This window comes from Sphaerodactylus townsendi, linkage group LG11 (assembly GCF_021028975.2).
Source record: "Sphaerodactylus townsendi isolate TG3544 linkage group LG11, MPM_Stown_v2.3, whole genome shotgun sequence".
Taxonomy (NCBI): Eukaryota; Metazoa; Chordata; class Lepidosauria; order Squamata; family Sphaerodactylidae; genus Sphaerodactylus; species Sphaerodactylus townsendi.
The window spans coordinates 55,545,485-55,566,620 of NC_059435.1; the positions used below are offsets into that span (position 1 = coordinate 55,545,485).

Genomic DNA, 21,136 nt, shown 5'->3' on the forward strand with positions numbered 1-21,136 from the left:
CTCTGACTGCCGGCTGAGCTTTGTCAAACCCAGCTTTGTCAACATTTTCAGAGTATCTTTAGAAGATCCTCCTGATGATAACACCGAGGTTTGGTGAAGTTTGGTTCAGGGGATCCAAAGTTATGGACCCTGAAAATGTAGCCCCATCTACTATTAGCTCCCATTGGAAACAATGGGGGATGGAGGCATCCTCTTTGGGGCTCCATAACTTTGGGCCCCTTGAACCAAACTTTACCAAACTTGGTTGGTATCATTAGGAGTGTCACCTGATGATATCCTGAAATTTTGGTGCTGCTAGCCTTAAAACTGTGCCCCCTGGCGGCCAACAAAGTAAAAACCCTAAAATATTTTTTTAAATACAGCTGACTCATGTATAAGTCGAGGGGGGCTTTTTCAGCACAAAATGTGCCGGAAAACTCGACTTATACACTAGTATATACGATATGTCTATTTGTATTCCTTCAGAAAATCCTTTATTTCCTATATATGCCTTAAATCTCATTGCAGAGTTGGAGCAAGGTTACATGAAAATAAGGAGTAGTGGTTAAGTGCTTGCACTGCCACTCACACCGTCAGGAGTTCAAGCCCCCTGTGGGTCAGATATCCTGGCAGCTGGCTCATGGTCAACTCAGCCATACATCCATTCCTTGGTCGGTAAATGAGTACCTAGCTCATAGCTAGGGGGTAAAGAATAGCCGGGGAAAGCAATGGCAAACTACCCCACAAAAAAGGCTTGCCTATGAAATCACTGCTTGCAGTGGTACCCCAGGGTCGGACACAACTGAAGGGGAAACTTTTCCTTTTACATGAAAATGCAAAAAATATTACATAATCTTGGTGTCATTCAAATTGGAAGCTGTTTCATTGAGTTCACTTGACAGTAGAATTGCAGTACAAATTGACTAGCTTAACTATCATATTTAGAACTAAAATATAGCAGCCCTATATTTACCTTTTACATTTGTATGAAATGCTACAATTGCCAGATTGTTATGAGAACGATTAAATCCTTATCAAAATATTGCTGTTGAAAGCTGTTGATTCCTCTCAAATGATAACAACGATGGCAAGGGTAATTCCATTTCCACATCAAAAATTTTCCTTGCCTAATTCTGATCACGCACTCCTTGCAGCAAGAATACTAAAGTAAGCTTCTAATTTCACAAATATAATTGGTTGCCACATGGCTTCCAAATGGTATTTCCATCACTGAGGCTCCTTCTGCACATGCAGAATAATGCACTTTCAATCCACTTTCAATGCACTTTGCAGCTGGATTTTACTGTGTGGAATAGCAAAATCCACTGGCAAACAATTGTGGGATTGAACGTGCATTATTCTGCATATGTGGAAGGAGCCTGACTAAATATTGGAAACTATTCAAAGAAAAGAGTTACTATCGGTGTGAAAAATAACATTTTGGGGAATCATGATGGATTGAGCTGTTGCTAAATCTTTCTGAAGAGTGAGTTCTGACATCAAAAGATTGTGTGTGTGCCCCCCCCCCCCACAAACACACTATTGCTTTGAAGGGATAGTTTTCAAATCTGCCAAAGGATGTACCTGAGGCTTAGTGGGAAAGGGAGGAGGGATAAAAGCGTTAGAATTCTGCTTGCCACTCAGTTGTATCATATAATTTCCCAAGGCCAATAAACTCAGCCACTCAAGTGGCAGACAGAGAGAAAACTAGCAGACTGAATAGAATCTCTACAGGATTCAAAAGAAGAGGGGTTTAGATGGACACTCTCTTTTAGAAAACTCTCTTTTGCCAGCCAGACTAATAGCTAATAAAATGTATGGAGAAAAGAGGAAATGGTGGAGTTTGGCAGTTTCCTAAGTTGAGAATGAAATCAATACAGCACAATATCTTTTATATGTGATTGCTGGACATGGTTGGTCGTTTCATAATGAAAAACAAACTGCAGTACAAATGCAGATGCTGAAAGGTAAGGCTGTTCCGCCAACTCATCTTCTCTTGAGCGCTCTTGGAAAGTGAGTTGGGAAAGAGAACAGCGTGAAAAGCAAGAACATTTTGTCTAAGAAATTACAACTGCTTTCCAAACCAAAGCATTGCTGCCAGAACTCTAGATGTTAACTTCAATGCTAAATTCAAATTAGTCATGGGAGCTATGGAGCTCGGTGCAGTCATTTGGTCTAGAAAAGCTTAACTTGCTATAGCAGCCCCAAAAGAAAAAGAGAACTTTATGATAATGAGATTGGAATGGAGAGGGTGATGTTACATTCACAAATTCTGAACAGCCCAATCCAGGAGGGGGGGGGGATAGTGTGGAGTGGCCAAGGATGGCACCAAACAGTGCAGCCCTGTCGCTTCCAAAGGGGTTTTGGTCACAGCAGTAAGGGTGAAAATGGAGGGAAAGTTCTGCCACCCAGAAACCCCATTGAAGCAACAGAGTTTTGACGTACCTTTTTGTGTCCTAACTCTGCTGCCAGCATGGGGGGCATTCCCATGCTGAAAGTCCTTTGAAAGCCAATTACAGTCAGCTGTGCCTCCAGAAGTGCCCCCCAAACTTCCACCATCCCCACCGGCATGAAGTCTTGTACCCGATGGATGCCATAGCAGCCCAGATTTTCAGGTTTCAGAGCTACAGAAACCATACGGGGGGGGCACGGGGGGGCAGCAGAGCTACAAAGTGCCCCATCACTCACCTATTCACCCACCCTGCTGGCATATTTGCCCATTACACCTACACCGATTCCTCAAGATTCACCCCCACCCCTGGATTCGGCTGTAAGTGTGCCTAGAATTAATTCATTTTGTTGGAAGCAAATATTACTGCGACCACTCTGAAGGCAGCCAAAAATATGTATAAATAAGGGGAAAAGGTTGAATTCTTACTTATATTAGCTCAAGATTTTATGTTTTAGGATTAAACTCTTTCCAAATTATGCAAGCATTGTTGCACCTAGTCAAAGCAACAAACAGATGGAAGTGCATATTTGTTGTGTACAGGTTCAGTCCCTGTAATCTTCGCTTTAAGAGATTTCAAGGAGGAAAAGACCCACTTCCTCTGAAAATACCTACTTCCTGTGACCTTGGGGAATGGCTGCCTCCACAGCCAACAATTCAGATGGGCCAGTGGTCTGACTCATTAAAATCGTTAAACATATCTCAGGTTAGGCCAATACCGACACATCCAGCTTTTGTTCCCTGATTGTAAGGTACTGAACGTGAATAGAGATTCTGCAGTTTTTCAGTGATGGCTCTTTCAGTTTGAGGAAATCTCTGGACTACAGAAAATATTAAAAATCTAATTCCACTGCATTGCAAGTACATCTGTAATGATCTGAACTTAGGCATATTCCTTTTTTTTCTAATTTTAATGGTTAGAAACATGACATTCCATTTTGCTTGCCAGCCACGAAGAGAGTACCCTTAGGCATGGGTAAATGGCGCCTGGAGACAACCCCTTCTCCGGGCATCCCCCCGTGCCCCCCTGCACTTGTGCAGGCCAGCAGGTCCTGTAGAGGCCTGCATGGAGGCCAGGAGTGGGGCTTGGGTCAGGGCCGCCAGCTGCCAAGTCCTGCCCCTCAGCCTTCGTGCAGGCTGAGCCTCCTCCCCCCATCCCCGGCCTCCATGCAGGCTTGCAGGGCTTGGGGAGGCCTGCATGGAGGGCAGGGGCAGGGCTCAGTGGCAGTGGGTGGCCCAGGTGGGCACTGCAGTCCCCCAGCTCCAAGTCTGCCCTCCCCCTGCCTCCCTGCAGATTGTCTTCTGAGCCGGCCTGCGGGGGCGGGGCTTGGTGACATGCGGCTGGGGCACATGCCTTTTGGTGACGTTGGGGAGGTGCTTTGTATCTCATGCCCGGTGAGATACAAGGAGAAGATCAACTGGTTTCTGGACAAAGGAGTTCTTTCTGTCTACAATTCTAACAAACAGAACTGACAACAGGGAGTCCACCCCATGAGACTAAACCTGTACATCCAAATATCAGAGTTCATCTACAGTGGTGATTTTTAGTGCCCTTAAAAGTTATTGGAAAGAGGAACCGTAGTGGAAATACAACTTCTAGTAAGCATGTATATAATGGTTTCAGTGATCAAAATGTTTCACATTCATAATCGGGTTGTATTCTTTATAAGAGATACTGAGGCAGGATGTTATTACAAATACTCTTTTGGCATAAAGCCCTGAGGAAAGATGAGGTAAAATGTTTTAATTATAATAAAGAAATATTATTAACCTTGTATTGCGGATGTGTGAGTGTGAGCTTATCCAAGATCTAAGTTTATCTAAGCTTACCTAGTAACCTCATGGGTAGGAGCAAGATTTGAACCAGGATTGTCCCAAATCACAGTTCATTCTTTTATCCATTATGCTATAACAGTTCCAAATGCAATAGAAGAACTGCAACTCTGCAGGCAATTGCAACAGAATAGGGAGTGGGATCCTGATTACTTGAAAACTAGCCTGTCTTCGACTCCCATCAATCGAACTGTTCACAGGTCACAATTATTTCCAATAGAAAAGAGAGATGAAAATCAGGAGTGGTAATTCACAATGTCTCAAATGATTGAAACTACATAAATCACTCCCAAAGTGGTGAATTTAGGGACAAACAGCTAGGCATCAATCGAATAACAGCATTGGTAAAAAATAGCAGGCAGCTGGCATAAAAATCTCAGTGCATGAAAATTTCTGATACAGCTTTGCCTTTCAGAATGTTTGTAATCAACAATAGTGGAAAGGGATATATTCTAATGTTTCTCAGTAATTTCATGCAATGAATTACTGAAAAAAGTAATTAGTTTCCCCTTCTTTGTGAATTTTTTATTAAGACTTTGAAGACATACAGAAAGAAGAAAAAACAAATAAACAAAACAAACAGAAGAAAGAAACTACACAAAAAAGTACCGGTATATTAAAATTTCATTATGAAGGGAGCAGGCGGGCTCTCACTTTCATCTGCACCATAAATGAACATGGGCAAAAATTTGCCACTTGCTGTCTGATTACAATTGTAACATTAATTCTTAATTATTCTTACTAATAAGGTTCACACTTTTTCCCTATTATATCTATCTTCCATTCCTCACATCCTCAAATAATCAATTCCTTTTTTTCTTTTTTTTCTAATTCTCAGTTATTTTAGCTAACTTCTTTTCTCCAATCAAAGAAGTTTAGCCATTTCCACCAATTCAAACAAATGCATGAACCATGTATAAAAAGCATCTGGTTTTCTTTGTACATTAGTCTTTAAAATCATCTGAATTGTTGAATGTATTCATATCCAAAATTGTTTAGCTTTATTACAAGTCTCCCACAAATGATAAAAAGATTTTTCATGCTGTTCACGTTTCCAACAAATACTCAGGAGATTTTTTATACATTTTTTCAAATTTATCAAGTGACAAATATTATTCCAAATTTATCAAGTGACAAATTTATCAAGTGACAAAGTGATAAATTATTTTATAAAAGTTCTATTTAAGATTAGTATGTACAGTAAATTTTAGAGCCTTTAACAACATATTCTTTCATTATTCTATTTGTATATTGTACCCAAAATTCATAGCTCATTTTGTCATACAGTCTTTCACTCATTCTTCTTCAGTTTCAATCTCAACAAAAGTTTGTATATTTTAGCAGTAACGTGCTCATCATTTGGACACAATTCTACTCAAATTCAGTCTTAGACTATTCACAGCCATGGGATCTTTTCTATGTTTTAGATCTTTCTAATAAGAACATAAGAAGAAGAACATAAGAAAGAGCCTGCTGGATCAGACCAGAGTCCATCTAGTCCAGCTCTCTGCTACTCGTAGTGGCCCACCAGGTGCCTTTGGGAGCTCACAGGCAGGATGTGAAAGCAATTCCCTTCTGTCATTAATTCTCTTAATTTCATTTTGTGTTCTCCATGTGAAAAATCTAAAATATCACAAAATGTTATCCACCTATTTTCAAATATCATTTCCGGGTTGAATAAGGCTTCTTGTGGTGAGAGCCACATGGGCATTTATAACATAGTCTAGATGTAAACTTGTCCCATATTCTCAGAATGACATCCCTAATGTAATGATAATTAAAATCATGTCCGGCTAAATCGAGCAGTTTCCTGTTTCTCAGTGTAACCCATTCTTTCATCCGTACCAAACAGCATGCAGAAAAATATAATTTCAGATCAGGTAAATGTAGCCCTCATCTTTCCTTTGGATCATTTAGATGCTAGACAAAATTTGGATCATTTAGATGCTAGACAAAATTTGGTATTGTTCAGGGATCATGCCCTCAGACTCCCAGAAAGCCCGGTAGAAGCCCCAGGAGAAAGCCGGGAGAGGGACCCAGATGGGGGGGGGGGATCTGGGTGGATGCTCCCATGAAGTTACAGCTGATTCAGCACCTTGTTATGTTTGGGGAAAGGCCACCAAAGTGCAGCTGCACCCAGATGCCCTCTTTGAAGCCGGAGGAAGAGCTCCTCAAACTCTGGGGAGGGGCATTCCAGGTGACACTGGGGCACAGGGGCTTGACAGATATATCATTCTGCCTTTGTTTACGTAGCTTATCAGGTTTTAACACCATTATTTTTTTGAAACAAAAATAGCATTCTTGGCAATACCTTTGTTTTAATCACAGCAGTTCTCCCAAACAACAACTGGAGTTTTTTACCGCTTGATAAATCTTTTTTAGCTTCATGCTATGTTTTAATGTAGTTATTTTGAAATAATATTCAGTTCATAATTGTCAATGTAATACCCAGATATTTCACCTTTTTTCAACCTTAAAACTGTCTTACTCATCTGCTCCTCTTGATCTTGTAATTTCATGTTTTGTTAAAACCTTATACCAAATTCAATTTTAACATTAAGAATTCATCTCCCTTTAATGGGTTTTTTAAAAACCAAAACAGAGGCAGATTCCTCATGGGCCAAAAGCAGCAGTGTGAAAACGGCGTAAAATGGTTTAAAAGGGTGTAACAGGGTTTACACAATTTTCACACTGCTGTTTTTGGCCCATGCAGAATCTGCCTAAGAGTGCAAACCAGATTTTGGGCAGGGGGAATGCTGAGGCAGCTGGGAATTGCGCAGCAAAAGCAGCACCACACTGCCTCCAAAGGGGCTTCAGGCAGCATGGAAAGGAATACCTTCCTGCTGGTGGAATTGCCCCATAGCAAACACAGGCTTATGTCACACAAAAGTGTGGTGTAAGTCTGATGGCTTGAGGGCCATGTTCCCAGGCTGGAATGCCAGTGGAAGCCAAATACAGTTGGCTCCACCCCAGAAAATACCCCGGCCTACCTTCCAATGCAACTGCGTCTACCCAGATGCCAGCTTAGCTCTGTGGCAGGGCCCACCTCCATGTCAAGCAAACCCGGAGCTAAGCCAGATTCATTTGTGCCACAGAGCTAAGCCAGATTCATTTGTGCCACAGAGCTAAGCCAGATTTATTTGTGCCTTCTGCTGGCACGGGAGCCCCTTCTAAGCATGTCTACTTGGAAATAAATCCTGTGTTATTCAGTGGGGATTAAGTCAAGCAAGATGTTCTTAGGAGGGCAGCCTTAATGTTTGTGATCTGAAGTTCTTCATTTGTTGAAAGCTCTCACATATGTTCTTTATTCAAGGGTTGGTCATTCCACCTTTGCAGTAATGTTTTGTGAAAAATCTTGCAAAGCTTGTGCAGCACTAGGATTGCCAATTCTGCCATGGAGTTCAGCTTCTGTATCTGCCATTTTCTCCATGGGAACTGATCTCTACAATAGATTAGCTGTGATTCCAGGAGAACTCTAGGCCCTACCTGGAGGTTGGGAACAATAGGTGGCACCCATGTGGATGGGAAAGGCTGGTTCCTCCTAGTCCTAGCTGTATCTGCACCATTTTACCTTTCTAAGTCCCCTGTAATAGCTATTTTCATTTTGGATGAAGCTCCTAAGAAGGCCAACATGAAATCAAATTAATAGTCCATATTATTTTAAAATAGCATTAAATAGTGGGAAAGTGTAAAATAATCAGCTAGAAATATATTCTTCAGCTGATCTTGTGCAATGGATGCTCCTTTTTGCCTATAGATGATGTTTGTAAAATGGAATTAGTTGTTTCAGTTGTAAACAGACTATGTGCAAATAATTTCCAGTGAAGAAAAGAAAATCTAATTTGAAGTCACTCTAAATATTTAGTCATTAATTTCATGCCTAAGAAGTCATTAAAATGCCTAATAGATGTGTAAACTAATCCTTTTGAAGAGAGGGAAGGGGAGTAAAAGAGAAAAAAATAATTAAATCCAAGGGAACATAAAAGAAAATGTAGCAGACATAAATACAGGATGAGGAAACAAATTCAGATGACTTTTAACAGGGATCAGTTGCTTGCAGAGGACAGCATGGACATTATTGTTTTGTGCCATCCCATCCATTATAATCACTTGGGAGCATATGCCCATCAAGGAGCAGACTGGATTTGAAAATGGCCCTAGACTGTAAGTCAAGCTGAGCTTGGTTCTACAACCCAGCACAGCTCAGCTCAAGTGAGACTGACAGTGGGTATTAGGTCACCCACTGCATCATCCCCCAAACAGGAAGCAAACTGGAAGGACACATTTGGGCATGACTAATAAGGGGTCTTGGAGTTGCTGGAGTTTGGCTTTGCTTGCTTTTGGCTACCAGTGCCCCACTATGGCAGTAGCCCACTGGGAAATTTCCCTGTAAGCTAATCTATGGCAGTGGTGCCCACTGGGAAATTTCCCTGTAAGCTAATTGGTTTGTCCACCCATGATTCATACTGGTGAGCTCCACAGTGAATCTCCCATTCACTATCCTTCTGCCACAAGAAGGAAATCTATTATGACCATCTACTCCTGGGTGAAACTCTTCCTGGTATAACTGTTGGTCTGGCCATTAAGATATGTTCCCCAAGCATTGCTAGTTGTACCCTGCCTGTGGAGGTGAGACTGGTGGCATCTAGAGACTGGGCTATTTCAGTGATGGTCTTTAGAATGCCCCCTTCCTGCTTGTGGTTTACCTAGTATCTTCTGTACTGCCCTTTAGGCAGCAAGTAGAACATTTTCTTTATACTTGATCTTTAACTATGGCCGCTTTAAAGGATGGTTAGATTTTCTACGCCGACAGGAGTTCTGCCGGCGTGGATTTTGTTTCGCGACGCTGCCGCGCAGCAGGCGGCGGACAGGCCGGGCAGGCTGTATGCGCAGGCGGTTTATAATCCCGAGTACATGTTCTCTTCAGTGCCGCTTCGACTACGGTGGCGGCCTGCAGTTCGCCACGCTGCCCCTCCCACCCTGGAGGTCGGAGGACAGTGTGGGCGGGCTGGCGACGCCCGCGAGGTGACGCAGGAGGACACCGTGGAGTGGGCGGAGACGGAGACAGCGCCGCGGTTCACACCGCTGGCGGCAGGGAAGACGCCTTCAACAACAACCCTGCCTTAAAGGGTTGTTGTTTCTCGGCGGCTTGACGCCTCTGGGGAGCCTGGGGAGGAAGAGTCAGGGCCGCTGCTGCGCTAAGCAGGTGCGCAGTGCTAATGGCTCCCAGGCTGTCATACATGGGCCGTGCGGAAGCGGCCTATCTGTTTAAAGGAAATTTTGTGTTATTTTTCTACCCAGTGTTTTATGGATTTTGTTTTAGACTGTTCAGTATATTTATGCTGCTTGTATGTCACTGCACTTGTTTTCAGTAGTTTGTTTATAATCCTGATAATACATGTTCTCTTAGTAAATTTACAGTATTTTTTAAAGTTCATGGGCCACCTAGAGCAGGTTCTGGAGAGGGCTTCTGGAGTGGCAAGTAAATTATCTCAATAAATAATGCCCCATCATTCAATGAAGACTATTTGACTTGGATCACACCAAAAATGTAATCATGGACCATGAGAAACGTTCTCCTGCTCTACCGTAACTATGCAGACTGTGAGGGATGCCTTCCTGTGTGAAGAAGCCATGCTGTGGGTTCCCTTCATATGTAATGTGTCCTTTCTCTATCTTTGCTATTACCAAAGACTCCCCTTTGTACATTCACATGATATTCCCCCACCAATCCATATTGCAGCCTGTCATCTCTGAGCTATAGGTGTGCTGACATAGTGCTTGAGAGAACTATGATAGATTGCAGGGTTAGCTGATATCGTAAGCTGTGCCATGGTGTGGAGGAATGATGAAAGGCTGGTGGATAGGTGGGTAGGTTAGGGAGTCAGTGGTAAGATAACTTACTAATATCATGCTATTCCAGTGCAGTGGCTAAGAACTACCTGGAAGCCATAAGGTAATGATTAACCCCATTCTTCTTTCTTTTTAAAAATCATTTTTATTTTATAATTTAGGAATACATATTAATTGGCAGGCAGAAGTGGTTCCAGTAATAACATAATATGGTCTGCCACATCAATTATAAACAACGTACTTAACATTTGCGAGTAATAGTTACATCAGAAATAGTGGTTTAAGATTCTAGTACAATGCAAAATACAATGCAAAAATTTAGGTACAAATGTACAATAATATCTTTATAGGTTGGCAATTCCTGTGTCTTTCAATATCTGGCTATCACTACTCTTGCTGCTGTCATTAAATAATAAAGGAGTGTTTTGTGTAATATGGCATCATTAGAGTCCCAGATGGACAGAAGATATAGATGCGGTCGTTTCTCAAACTTGTAATTTAATATGATTTCTATGATGTTGTGTATTGTGTCCCAAAATCGTATAATTTTAGTACAAGACCACCAACAGTGGAAGAAGGTACCATCTCTTTCCGCACACTTCCAACAGAGAGGCGAACAGTGTCAATACATTTTGGATAATCATGAAGGAATTAGATACCCCCTGTAAAACATTTTCACATTATTTTCTTTGATATCAGTAGAAAGTGCCAGTTTGATACTGTTTCTCCAGAGCCATTCTTCTGATGTGCACCTGACACCACCCAATTCTACACCAGGCAAGATATTATGCAGCCCCTTATATTTTTCTAGCCTGATGTGCCATAAAGAATTGTTTCCAGTTATAGTACTGAAAAATTATTCTGAATTGAGAATGACAAGACTGCTGTACAAACCTTAAGGCAAAGGCAGCAGCAAATGGCAGAATTAAAGTGCCTGGTTTTTCTACTATTCATTTCATTATTGATTTTTTTCTGGTATTTTTCCTTGCAGAGAGTGAATCTGTCCTTCGATTTTCCATTTTATGGTCATTTCCTACGTGAAATTACAGTGGCAACCGGGGGTAAGTGGGTTCCTATCCATACATTTTGCATAATCTGACAAGAGTGTCAGATATTTCATGTCATTTTTTAGAAATTACAAGAGAAATCAAAGTATGATAAAATTTGTATTATCTTTCACTTGTTTCTCAAGATCCTCATCCAAATTCACTCACTGTCTCCTATCTCCCCACACTGGCATAAATAGTACTTCCATTAATCCAGAATTTTATCACTTCTTTTTCTATTGCTCTTTAATTCTTAACAAATACAAACAAGCTCCTTAAATTTGTGCAAGCTGGGGGCATTCTGAGTTCAGTTGAATTTAACAACCAAATATACCAAGATAAAAAAAACATTTTACAGAACTCTCTTTATTGTTTGTGCAAGGTATAAAAAGGCTCTTTTTCAGAAGATCGGCATTTCTAGATCTGCAGTTTCAGGCCACCTTTTCAGGCCATCTTTCAAGTGGTAATTATATTGGACAGCATTCAGAGAACCATGAGCTGAACTCCACTCACAAAATAACTCTTTTCTCCCTCCCATTTCAGCTGCCACCCCACAACACACCCAAGCTGTTTATAATGGTTCGGAAACTTTTGAGAATAGTTTAGACAGAGACTGCAGCTTTCCAGATAAAATAGGAACTACAATTCCCATCAGCCCCTGGATTGGCCATGCTGACAGGGGCTGCTGGGAATTGTAGTTCCTGAACATCTGGAGAGCCGCAGGTTCCCTACCCCTGGCCTAGGATGTAGAATGGGGTATTTTGCTTGAGCAAAACTGTGTGTGAGAGGGGATATTGTATACAACACTATTGTCTTTTATTTTAGAATTCCATATTCTTCTTAGAATTGTTCCAGAGGAAAGTATGATTCAGTTACCTCTATCTTTATACTTATTGTACTTTTGGATTAGCACTTTGGAGAATTGGTGAATTGGAGATACAGAATTCCACCCTGTGTAAAGTTGATTGTTAACATAAATCCATTCCACTTCTAGGAATGGTGCTAACTTCACAATTTACTTTCAAAGAACATGAGTAGCAAATTATGATTTTTGCTTCTCAGTTATTGAGAAAGATCAAATGAAGTGACCTGGGAAATTAGTGTAGTCTTGCCCTCAATTCATGTTTTACCAAGGTTGCTGTGAGGTAAGTCCATTTGTAGTCTCATTATTGTATAATCAATCAAATCTGGGTCTGCTAGAGGTAGATGTCTGTCATGTGGGATTCCTGTGTATGCTAATGGTGGCAACCTTTGATCTAAAAAACCCACTAGAGATCTTCAAGCTCTCTAATTATAGAAAAACTTTCTGACAGAATATTTCAGATATTTTATTGCAAATGCTCTGAAATTTTCCTCATCTCAATTTCTCTTTAGAATTTGAAGTTATTACTTAGCCAACTTCTTTCCAGAGATGGACTATAATGTGTTCCATAGAAAGATAATAGTAGAGTTGTTTATTCCTCCTGCACAGGACAAAGCATGCCGGCTCTTCTTTGTTGTAGAATGCTCCACCTGGATCCTAATGCCTACCTAGCCCTATTCTCCCCATCAACTTTATAGTTGTCTGATGAACTATAAACGCTCTTGTGTCAATGTACCATGTTCAGTAATGCACAGAATAATGATTTTGACAAAGGCAGCATAAAGAAATGAATGTTAATTCTCATAGTCATTAGGGACTATATTCTAATGTGGGACTATATTCTAATGTGGAAGTATGCTATGTTCTCAACCGCTGCCCCTCAACTGACCACATTATTATCATTCTGTGCAACAGAGTATAATACTTTTGAAATCTTCCAAGTTTGATCTTGGGGATAGTGGTATCTCCTGAATCACCCCCTGTGACAGACGTTCCACATGAAGAGTGGAACCTCTGCATGTGAAGAACTAGAATATGATCCTAACATAAAAAGAAATTGCCTGAGTCTCAGTGGTGGGATTCAAATAATTTAACAACCAGTTCTAGTGGTGGGATTCAAATAATTTAACAACTAGTTGTTTAGAAGCACCATTTTAACAACCAGTTCTGCCGAAGTAGAACTGCTGAATCCCACCACTGTTGAATCTGTTTAGAGATGACTTGCAGTTTTAATTCTTAGGCAGCCCAATTGGGGGAGGGGCAGAGGTGGGATCCAACAAATTCTCACCACTTCTCTAGAAGTGGTTACTAATTTTTTCTGAGTGCCAAGAAGGGGTTACTAAAGCAACCTCCCTGCCCAATAGGGACTGGAGGTGCGTGAGTGTGGCGGTGCCACTGTTTGAATCCCACCACCGTCGGAACCTGTTATTAAAATTGTTGGATCCCACCACTGGGGAGGGGGAGCCGGTGCAGCCTTTTGCTGGCATATGTGCCCACCCTATCAGCGCAAGGGGCAAATGGGCTGGTGGAGAGGCCAGAAGTGTAGGCTCTTGGGAGCCATGCGGCTCCACAGCGCTTGACCCTGGAAGCAGCAGCCTTGCCCCAGCCCTGTCAGTGCAGGATGTTCCACTGGCATGGCTGGGGGTAAAGTCAACATTAGTCAGCTTACCCAGCCTTTGCCTACAGGAACACCATCCCCCAGGGATTGGAAAAGGGTGGCTTAAGTCAATTAAGCCCAATGGAGGATTTTCCAGCAGCAGGGAGGAGGGGTTTTTTTGTTTCTTGCCTCTCCATGCTGCCAACAAGCCTTCCTGGAGGCCATGGAGTGGCACCACAGCCCACCAAGGGCTCCCTGAATTGCTCTGTAAATCTTTTAGAAAGAGAAAGATAGAAGGGTAACAGATAGTAACTTTATTGACCAACTAAGATACAAAATAGAAAGATGGAGACCAGGATAGGAGCGCAAGACAGTGGCTCATTCCGCACACGCAAAATAATGCACTTTCAAGCTGCTTTCACAACTGTTTTTGCCATTCCGCACAGCTTCAAAGAGCCCTGAAAGCAGCTTGAAAGTGCATTATTCTGCGTGTGCGGAATGAGCCAGTGAGACTGAATTATTAAATGGCAGCAATATAACAACAATTTACATTTGCCAATTTTAAAAAATCACTTTGCACAGTCATTACGTTCAATTGTATTGCTTTAAGCTACATGTCCAATTAACGTTGGTTTTAATCCTAATTATGTTTTTTCTCACATGGTTGGCCTAGAGAAAAAGAACGTGAACATTTCAGAATAAAAAGAGGAAGTACCCAGTTGGGTTCAAAATTTAGGTATTTTGAGACATTTCTACTGCCACAAACATTGGAATTACCTAATAACATCTGGACTTGGGGTAATGAATACGGCCAATAAATGATTTTTGTCACATGTTTCTGAAAGTTAAAGGGTGACCTGCTCCCGTACACTTGAACTTGCCCAGAGACTTTGATCTTTGCACAGTTTTAAATTTTTATAATTGATGTTTGTTGGTGATTTGTTAATATCACAAACAGCCTCGAACACCTTTGAACCTGACCTATGAAGTATTTAATTTTAATAAAATGTTATAATATAGGTAAACAAAGTTTAGTGGAGTGTGGTAGCATTAATTTTAGAATTTGAGAAATTAGGCTTTGCAGAGTCGAAGAAGGCAAAGAGAAAGCCAGGCCACAGTGTTACCTCAGAGCAACAGTGAAGCCGAATTGCAGGATGGTGGGAATTGGGATCTGCTTATCCTTGTTTTTCATTTAGTTAGGTATTTTAATAGCAGTGCTAGCTATACTTTGATATTCCATATTATGAATGTCATTATGTTGTGTTATTATGTGATGATGTCTGAATCTGTTAATTGATATTATGTTATGATAGTTAAATTGATGTGTGATTGATAATCTGATATTGGATACTGTTAAGAGTTACTGAGATTGTATATTATTGCTGTTGCTACGATGAGTTTATTGCTGTGTATACTATTTTGATGCGTTGTATTTGCTATGTATTACTGTTATGTATTATTGTTTGATGTTGTTTACCGCCCTGAGCCCTTCAGGGGAGGCCAGTGTACAAACTAAAAATTCTATTCCATTCCATTTAGGGAAGAGCAACAGGATGGTTGTGAATAGGCAGTCTATCATTTTGGAATAGAAGGGAAGAAAATGAGAAGAATGCAAAAAGATCCAATGCTTCTAAATAATTGTTCGAAAGCTGAGCTGAAAAGCTGGGCTGCATCAAACAACATTTACTATTTTAAAAATAAAAGACACTGAAAGTGTACCTAGACATTATGCAGAATTCCATGGTTGGAGTTCCAAAGCAGTATATGGATGACTTTAGTTTTCTCTCAATAGCATCAAAGGGTATAGCTATCTCCAGCTGAGTTGATAATATGGAATGAAAGGATTAAGCTCTCCTTCTTGCCATGCCATGGTCCTGAGCTGAACTGAGGCCCCATGTCACTGCTTGGGAATCCTGACTTTGTACACCTATGCCTACTTGAGCCCCAAAATGGAAGAAATTCAGAAAAGCATTTTGGATTTGGAATTGAGTTTGTCTGCCTGTTATCATGTGACTTAATCTGAACTCTGTCAGCTTTCTTATCCGAAGATGCAGAGCTTAACTTTATACATTTTATTAGAAAGTCCCTGAGAAATTTATTCTTCTAACAGCTTGCTTGGTGGGAAAAAACCAGGGTGACTGTGTTGGTAGCATCCTCTTTGCCTGCTGTATCAACTAGAAGCCACTTTTACAGAAAAAGCATTTAGCTAACTGGAATAGGAGGGTGTGCTTTCTCTGTTTTATTCTTTACCATTTTGCAGTCCACTTAGATATTAAAGGTCGCCTGCACTTACAGAAGCATTTTTCACTTATTACCTATTTTAGTGACAGGCTTCATCAGAAGCCAATTAATTTGTCTTCCTCTTGTTTCATTTGACTTCATTACCATTTCCTCAACAAACAGTTTTGAGGTATGGAAAGAGGCTGGCAGAACTGAGAACCAGCCCACGGATTTTAGCAAGAGAGACTGCCTTCAAGGGAGATGTGATACCTGCCTCCAAACTTTGCTGATATTTTTGTCGGATAACCTCCGCCTTTGCCAAACAGCACTCTCTGGTGACCCAGTTTGTGGACAAAGTTCCTAATTTAGCATTTTTCCTCCATTTGTTTACTGCCATTTGGCTTTGCACAGCCCTTCATGTTCTTTTACCATTCAAATTACTTAAGAAGGCAACATACTCCTAATTTGACTAATGCTTTTTATTCAAGTCTGTCATCGTTGTATCAAGACAGGTCACTATTATTATCCCAGCACTGAAGTGGGTGGGGTTGGGGGAAGGCTGAGGAAGCAATCCTAAACAGGTCTACTCAGAAGTGAATCTTATTTTATTCAGTGGGGCTTACTACCAGAAAAATGTATTTAGGATTGCAACCTTAGTTTAGTTAGTATGCTGAGGCAAAAATTTGTTCAAGGGAGTACCTATAATTATATGGCATAATCTCACAGAAATGCTGCCAATCTCAAGGAGTATAACTTATCCAGGTGATTTCAAAGCATTTCAAATTGTATCAAGCAAGCACTATTTTAAAGACATAATGCTTGATGAAGAGCTAGACAAAGTTTTTAGTTGAATTGTTCTAAAGAAGGGTATATTGAACACAGCTTAGAAAACATCCTTCCAAAGCATTTAGTCCAATTCTGTTTAAAAAGGGGGGAGTGAAAAGGGGGGTGAAGTATTTTGTAGCATCCAAATAAAGGAGTAACAGGTTCCAGCCAAGTATTTTCACAATAATAACCTTCAAGAGGAAACAAATAAAAGCTTTTCCCTTTGTGGTGAGTTGAGAAGCATAACTATGAGAAAAAATAGATGGGAAGATCTCATTATACCAGCTGATAATGATCCATGGAAACTTCCTTAACCTTTTTTTGTAGCCAAGAGGAATGTTAAGATGTATGACAGAGATAAAGGTATCTTTGAGATTGCCCTCTTCCCCACAGCAGAATATGTAATATCATCTACATTCTGCATGTTTTGTGATGTTTCCACAGTAACGCATCTAAAAAATGATGGTTAAGTTGTGGTACAAGCCTAGCAATGTCTTGCCCACCAGGAAAAGATTATAATACAATAAAAACACTACAGTTATCAACATTCTGAAGATAGTCTCTATAATATAGCACACTGCCATTACACATACTGTATAGATAGCACTATATCATGTAACTCCCACATCTATTGCTCATTTTCCCAGCTAACAACCTGGGCTTGATATATTCTGTACTGAAAATAGTATCAAAAGCTTTTGCCAAGGTAAGCCAGCTTCTATGCCAAGAGAGCCATATTCTACATAAATAGTTGGTTTATTTCATACCTCCTGAATTTCTGAAGAATTATGTTTTCTGGTGACAGTGTTTGGGAATACCAATGATGGGGACTGGCAAACCGCAAAAACATAAATGAAGAAAGCACAACAGCTCAAGGACATAAATGAAGGAAGCACAACTGAGTTGTATGTGGCATTGGTCAGCACTTGCCCGATAGTAGAGGGTCAGTCCCTCTACTGTCTTATCTATAGATTCTCTGACCTGTGATCCTACCACCCATAGACCTCTCTTCCCCACATCCAAAGGGGTAGAGGAACAGGAAGCTTTTTTCCCATTTGCTTCCCCCAGTGAAGTTCGTTTCTATTATGTGTATGATGTATATGGAGGTGTATATGTATGGAGTACATGGGGGTGGGATCAACTAGGAAGGCTGAGAATGGATAGAATAAATGGACACAAGGTAAGTTCATGTTCCCATGACTAGAAATTTTTCAGAAAACTTTTTGGTTGCCTATCCAGTGAGTTTGAAATCCAAACACACCTAATTGTTTCTTGTCAGAGGACAATACCTCAGTCTTTTAAAGCCCACTTTTTATTTAAAAGGCTTGTCTTGTGGTGTGTTCAAAATGCAGCTTGAAAGCTTTGTTTGATGAGTCATTTTTTTTCCAAAGGCATTCCACAGCTGGTGTCTTGTTTGCTGAGATAGGAGTGCCACTTGTGTAGAAACAGCAGAGGTTACTGAACATGAAATTAAAATAATAGAACAGGAAATATCAGGACAAAGCACACATTCTCTAATTAACGTGAGTTTGGCTGAGAAAATAACATGTCAAACTGTGTGAAGTTCAGTTTTAAACAAACTCAAACCACAGGAGTAGCTTAATTAAAACTGGAAGCTGCTTTAAATGAAATCCTAATGAAAGCCAACTCAATGAGAGACACAGAGTGAAAATGAGAGGGGAAAAACCTGTTGTAGAAAGAGCTATATTTATTTTATTTAACATGTCTCCATGACCTTCTTTGAAGGATCTCAAAGTAAAATTCATGGAGATATCCTGCAGAGGAGGATTGAGCTGAGAACAAAGTACTAAAAATTAAGCTATCAGCTTCCATATATACTCTTAGTGAAAATCCAAGAAATATTAGAACCATCACAGCAGCAAATGTACAGAATAGTAGAAACCATGTTGTTATGAGCAAATACTGATAACAATAACATGAATGTTTAGCCTAATTCCCGGCTTCCTTTAATCTGGAGGAAGCAACAGATTCAAAGAGAAGGGCTGCCAACCTCCAGGTGTGGGCTAGAATAACTGACTGCCAGATCACAGAGAACAGTTTCCATAGAAAAAAATGGCTGCCTCAGAGAATGGACTCTGTAGCGTCATATCCTTTCTGAGCTCCCCTCACCTCCCTAATCTCTACTCTGGGCTGGAGCAAGGGGGTAACTGTGCCTGGGGCACGTGTATGCCCTGCGCCCCTGCCACGCCCCCGCCTTTGAATGCCCCGCCATGCCCCCATCACGCCCCCGCACTGAGGTGCACCTAGTGTGTCACATTGCGCCTACCCTTCCCGCCCCCTTGGCGCTTCACCACTGCCTCTACCCACCTCAGGCTCCAAATATCCAGGATTTTCCCAACCATGTTGGCAATCCTATCTATGGCTCATTCCGTACATGCAGAATAATGCACTTTCAAACTGCTTTCAGTGCTCTTTGAAGCTGTGCAGAATGGCAAAATCCACTTGCAAACAGTTGTGAAAGTGGTTTGAAAACGCATTATTCTGCGTGTGCGGAAGGGGCCTAACAGTTGAAAAATCAAAAGGGAAGCTGACAATCAAAAGCTGTACATGTTTTTTTTAAAATGTAGACCTCCTATATTGATATTGGAAATGGATTGTTTGTTTATCATCTCTGAATATCTAGCCGCTGCAACCCATTTGCCAAAATATGAGTTGCTGCACCTAATTTTAAACATTTGAATTTGAAATCATTCATGGGACTAAATGAGTAGTATTGGGGGTGCCTACTTGATCATTCATCAGGGTACCAATGACATCCAGAGCTATGTCGTTTTCCCAGGATTATTATGTGAATATTATTTGAACAAATTAATACTTATATAACATATGACTAAACAAAAGAAAGCTGCAGTGTTATTATTACCAAGTGCTAGTTTAGTTATCGTTACCCCAGTTTCCTGACTTCAAATGCTATTGGGATTCATGGTGCTTTATGGCAAGGAACCTGTCAGAAAAATTTTTTACGTTGCCTGGGAAGAATTTGGAACGTTAATTAAAATAGGCTTTCCAAACCAGCATGTAGCCAAATGTTAATTGTTGTTCATTGTGCAGCATTCAGCCTGTACATTTGAGGAAACAATGGAATGTCAGAGTAGTTAAATTTTGTAATGTGAGCCTGATGCTCAAAATCACTGTGCCATTAAAGAAAAATCATAAAATACTATTAACAAACTGTAATGACAAGTTGATATTATTTGTCAGTCTCTCCTAGTAGTTGATACCAACAGGCCTGGAAAGATACCAACAGGCCTGGAAAAAAGTTGTATCCCTTTAATAGATGCTTAATGTGTTCATGGCATGGAAGTAAATGACCTCATCTGGTAAATGGTGAAAGAAAGTGCTACCATGTTGCAACCAACTTATGAGAACAGCAGAGACTGTTATATAACAGTAACAATTGTAATAGTAAGAAGGAAAATTTCTATTGAGAAACATCTCCAGCAGATACACTGTGAGTGGTGAATGGTTTCTCACTACTAAAAGTGAGAGGCAGGTCAACAGGGGAACACCTGTCTTTATCATTTTGTGGGAAGAGGACAAACACCACATATCTATACCTTTGTGTTTACCTTGTCATGCGTCCTTCCTTTCATTTTCTTGTCTGCCCATTCGCTTAAATGGTTGCTTGGGGAAAAAAGAGGTAATTCCTGTGTCAGTCACACTGTGGTTTAGTAGCAAGTAGACAAAGCCTGGAAGGTTTTGCTGAGTGATTTTATGAAATGAGAACGAAGGGTTCTGATCTGAACTTTATTGATTTTCGTTTAAGTGTAGTGTACAGTAGATTACGTTATAGACTCAGTAATTCCAAATAAGAAAGCCTTTACTCCACACTTTGAAAATGGATAGGAGGACACAGCACAAAGATGCATCTTAAGCCTTAGTAAGTTTGTTAAAAAAAGATGGAAGTGAAAAGTTATTGAGTAAACATGTCCTGGATCATGTTTATTGATATTGTCCTGATCTATACCAATTGCTCAAATGTTTTCATTTACCAAAGCCTGTTATAATCATGAAGTAATTTTGAGTTACCATGTGGAAGTCGGATGCTTTCATGAAAGCTGGGGTGGCAGCATCGAAGAGATAGATCTGTGATCTAAGGATACTTGGGTTTAAATCTCATCACCATTCATCATGAGACTTTGGGAAATTCCCATCTCTGAACCACAGCCCCACAGTGAATCAATAATACTGATCTAATTTAATAATCCCAACGGTATGTGTGTGAAAACATTTCCAGCAGAAGAGGTTGGCTTACAACTGCAAACTTATTTACCTATTAAAAATAGAAACACATTTTCTCACAGCCCTCATGAATTACTGGATTCTGTATATAATACTCTGTAGGGCCCTTTGATTTCTAGATCCCTACTTGTGAACAAAAGTGCTAGAACAATGCAAATGAGTACACACCAGTTTTTTTCTGGGGGGTTTTAATGAAATAATTGTCCAAG

At 40.5% G+C, this 21,136-nt stretch overlaps 1 protein-coding gene across 3 annotated transcripts in view; it reads left to right on the forward strand.

Annotated features, from left to right (window-relative positions):
* Nucleotides 1-21,136, forward strand: part of PLXDC2 (plexin domain containing 2) — a 247,278-nt gene that overhangs the window by 133,184 nt on the left and 92,958 nt on the right. For all 3 annotated transcript variants that reach the window (XM_048510913.1, XM_048510914.1, XM_048510915.1), the window contains one exon: nt 11,106-11,175. In XM_048510913.1, the coding sequence (XP_048366870.1) occupies nt 11,106-11,175 (70 nt within the window). The remainder of the gene's footprint in view (nt 1-11,105; nt 11,176-21,136) is intronic.